The sequence below is a fragment of the Crassostrea angulata genome, chromosome 8, assembly GCF_025612915.1.
Source record: "Crassostrea angulata isolate pt1a10 chromosome 8, ASM2561291v2, whole genome shotgun sequence".
Taxonomy (NCBI): domain Eukaryota; kingdom Metazoa; phylum Mollusca; class Bivalvia; order Ostreida; family Ostreidae; genus Magallana; species Magallana angulata.
In genome coordinates, this window is record NC_069118.1 from 50346176 (window position 1) to 50349831 (window position 3656).

General features: G+C 39.8%; 1 protein-coding gene across 1 annotated transcript; it reads left to right on the forward strand.

Moving 5' to 3' along the window:
- Positions 1-312: 312 nt before the first annotated feature.
- LOC128161063 (uncharacterized) lies at positions 313-3656 on the forward strand. The gene is made up of 3 exons (XM_052824312.1): positions 313-1092; positions 1257-1808; positions 1941-3656. Exons 1-3 carry the CDS (start codon positions 313-315, stop codon positions 2661-2663), a joined length of 2055 nt encoding a protein of 684 aa, XP_052680272.1. The 3' UTR covers positions 2664-3656.

Sequence of the window (3656 nt, forward strand, 5' to 3'; positions counted from 1 at the left end):
AGGTATACTCCCCCCACCCCCCCCCCCCCACCCCACCCCCAACCCACGGAGTAGGAATTTCATGATTTGGAAAATTTTTGGTAGGTAACAATTTTTGTGGAACTATAGAAAACTCCCCCTCCCCCCTCCACGGATTAGGATTTTCATGACTTTGCGCTTGTTAAGATTTCTGAGGATTAGTCTAGCCCCCCCCCCCCCCCACTTTCAATTTGCTTCCGACGCCAGTGACCTTTGAACCATTTTTAGGTAGAGCATTAATAGTCTAAATATTTCTCTTTAAAATTTATGCATTTTTATTCAAGGTTCTGAACCATGTCATCCAAACTTAGACCATACTCCTGTGTAACCTGTTGTAAGCGCGTAAAGACTAGTGAACGAAGACCGCTTTCTGGAAATAAAGCTCTTCGAAAATTTCTGTCCAAACGATTTGTGACTGACTTGAATGAAAGTGACGTAGTTTGTAATAAATGCAGGCAACTGTTTTACTATTCTCTGAAACAAGAATCCCAATACCCGGGACTCAATCCTAATTCTGACAAAGAAAATGTTGCCCCACTGGAAATACGTACGACACTTCCTATTCCGTCTACTGGATATCGACATGATGCTTGTGCAGTTTGTGAAAAGAAACCACGCAAACTTGTTGTCATTCCTGAACAGTCACGACTTGAGATGTTTGTACAACTTGGTGTGTTCATGAAAGAAGGTTCAAGATGTTGTCCTACACATATTCATGGCGGGCATATGACCTCAGAGGCGTTAAATCAAGGCGTGTCGGATAGAATTAGAAAATCAACGTCTTTCAGTGTTGAAGGCATGAACGATCTCCTCGACAGTCTCAGAAATTATGCAAAAAGAAATGCTTCTATTCGTCTGGATTTTGACAGCGAGGCCTCACTAACGTCAGAGGATTATCATAATCTTACAGGATTGACCCGAACCCAGTTTGATGATCTAATGGCTAATGTTTTGGAAATAAAGTCTTCAAAATCTAGAAGCATCCGCACTTGTGTTGCGATTTTGCTGATGAAATTGAGATGTGCCTTGGACAACAAGATGCTGGCTACCCTTTTTAATATGAAAAAATGGCAGGTGCGTTAATACATGTAATAATGTTCTTATTGATCATAAGTTGATTTGAGGAGGGGGGGGGGGATTTTGGACTTGCTAATATATATAAAATATATACAATATATATATATAGTCTCCAAATGAAAAAGACAACTTTTGATATGTATATTTTGTTGTTTTTATAGGTACGCAGAGCCGTTTCTTCAGCCAGACGTTCCCTTATGAGTGACTTTGTACCACATAATTTAGGTTTCGGACATATTTCCCGCGAGGACGTCATAGCCAAGCATACAAGGCCACTAGCACAGGAACTGTTTTCATCTGGTCTGGCGAACTCTATCCCAGCGTTGCTTGTTTTAGACGGGACGTACATATACATCCAGAAGTCCACCAATTTCAGCTTCTCCAGACGTTCCTTTAGCTTACATAAGCACAGGCCGCTTGTGAAACCCATGATGGTTGTCACAACATCTGGCTATATTGTGTCCGTCCAAGGTCCATATCTGTCTGACTCCAAAAACAACGACGCCGGTATCCTTAACCATATGATTAAGAAAAATGCGGAAGAAATGAGGAGCTGGTTAAATGACGGTGACACGTTTATTGTTGATCGTGGCTTCAGGGACAGTGCTGATGTTTTATCTGATATTGGTATCCGGATGGAGATGCCATGTTTCCTTAGAGGTACAAAGCAACACACAACCGAGGAATCGAACAGTTCCAGGTTGATAACCAAGGTAGAATTTTTAATTGATTCAAAACATAAATATGTAAAATTAATTTGGTTCAAATTCATTATTAAATTATATGCGCTGTATATTCTGTGTATGTAAATGATGCATGATAATTTTTTTCATAATCTTTAAAAGGTGCGCTGGGTGGTGGAGTCAGCAAACGGCAGAATTAAGCGGTGGAAGTACCTTGACAGGACTGTGTCTAATACACAAATACCGTTCATAGGGGATTATGTCCGCATTGCCGCCGCTCTCTCTAACAAATACTGTCCTCCGTTAAGTTCTGGAGCAGCTGAAGATGATCAAGCAATTGCATCCAAAATGCTTTATCTGTCACAAAAAGGAAACGAGCTTCGAGAATTAGTGGAAAATGAGGGCTGGGACAGAAGATCTTCTCTGTGGAAAGCGATGGATGCCGATGATGTAGCCACCGACTTTCCCATTCTAACTGAAGAGGAAATCCGCAACATCACATTAGGAACTTACCAAGTTAAGATGGCTAAGGCCTACTCACACGAACATTTACAGGAAGATGGCGCATATGACATTCTCATAGCAGAAGATGTACAAAATATCATCGGCGCAAAGATTCAAAGTCGCCACGTTTCGGCCAAGAAATATCAGTGTTGGATACACCACCGTGAAGGAGCGATTCTTTCCTGGTACTGCAAATGCAAGGCAGGGTCCCGTGTAGTCGGATGCTGCGCGCATATTACAAGTGTTCTGTGGTACCTTGGATATGCACGACACCAGTCCACACCGGTGAAAGGAGTTCGTAACTGGGCGGACCACCTGGATGATGCAGCCCGTGTTGTTGATGAGTCAGACAGTGGATCAGAGAGTCCGACGGAGGAATAAATGTTGAATGCACTTTTAAATTGTTCTTATTAAAATCAGTGTTAATCCTATTATCTTGATAAACGTGAATTGGTTTAAAGTTTTCCACTGCTATATCATTAAATGTTCTCCCTTTTTCCTTATCTCTCATGTTTTGTTATGTATATGAAATGAAAATGAACACATGAATATAGTTGACAAACAATATCAAACTGAATAATTATTATGATACAGTAGTTTTACCGGTAACGTTTATTTGCCAGTATCAAATAATTTGTAGAAAAATTACTGGAGAAAAATTGGGAGTTTTGTTTTAATGCCTACTAGGTAATTATAAGACGTAAATGAATAGTCTATCCGTGTGTGGAAATATTTAACATTGCACGATTATTTACCACATTTTTTTAAAGTTAAAAATGTAACCAAGATTTGAGATGCAGAGAAAACGAAAGTGTGAAAACCAGACTTAGTAAGCTTAATTAAAAAAAAAAACAAGTGCGTCATATGCATGGAGCCACAGCAAGTAGATAATTAGTAATTGGAACCTATAATCGTATCAAATGATAATTGAGCTTTGAATGAAATTACGACTTCCAAAATAACCACGTGTTGTTTGCCTTGTTCGGTTCAGTTCGATAGAAGTACGTATATTATATTGACCGGATATTGGCGGGGTATTGACGTTTCTGAAGTTTGATCAATCGCAACTTCTCGGGCCTTCCCGGCAGGCTCGGAAAAACACCTCGAATGTATTAACATTACCGGATGTTAGAATTTTATACAAAATGGAGTCGCTTCTCATTAAAATAAGTATCGGCTAGAAAGCCTTATAAGTCGCTTCTGTGTTATATTTTAGGGTAAATCATTTACTTTAATGAAGTCTAGCTTACATCTCAACAGATCGTAAAATGTGTTGTATTTATATCAAGTTTTATAAAAAGGGGGTTGTCATGGACGCCTAGGTAATACATTCGAGGTGTTTTTCCAAGCCTGCCGGAAAGGCCCGAGAAGTTG

Bases quoted from the DNA above. Each gene is read 5' to 3' on its own strand.
- LOC128161063 (XM_052824312.1), top strand. From the start codon at position 313: ATGTCATCCAAACTTAGACCATACTCCTGTGTAACCTGTTGTAAGCGC. The intron at 1,093-1,256 runs GTGCGTTAATAC...TTGTTTTTATAG, and splicing joins TTAATATGAAAAAATGGCAG to GTACGCAGAGCCGTTTCTTC. The intron at 1,809-1,940 runs GTAGAATTTTTA...AATCTTTAAAAG, and splicing joins GTTCCAGGTTGATAACCAAG to GTGCGCTGGGTGGTGGAGTC.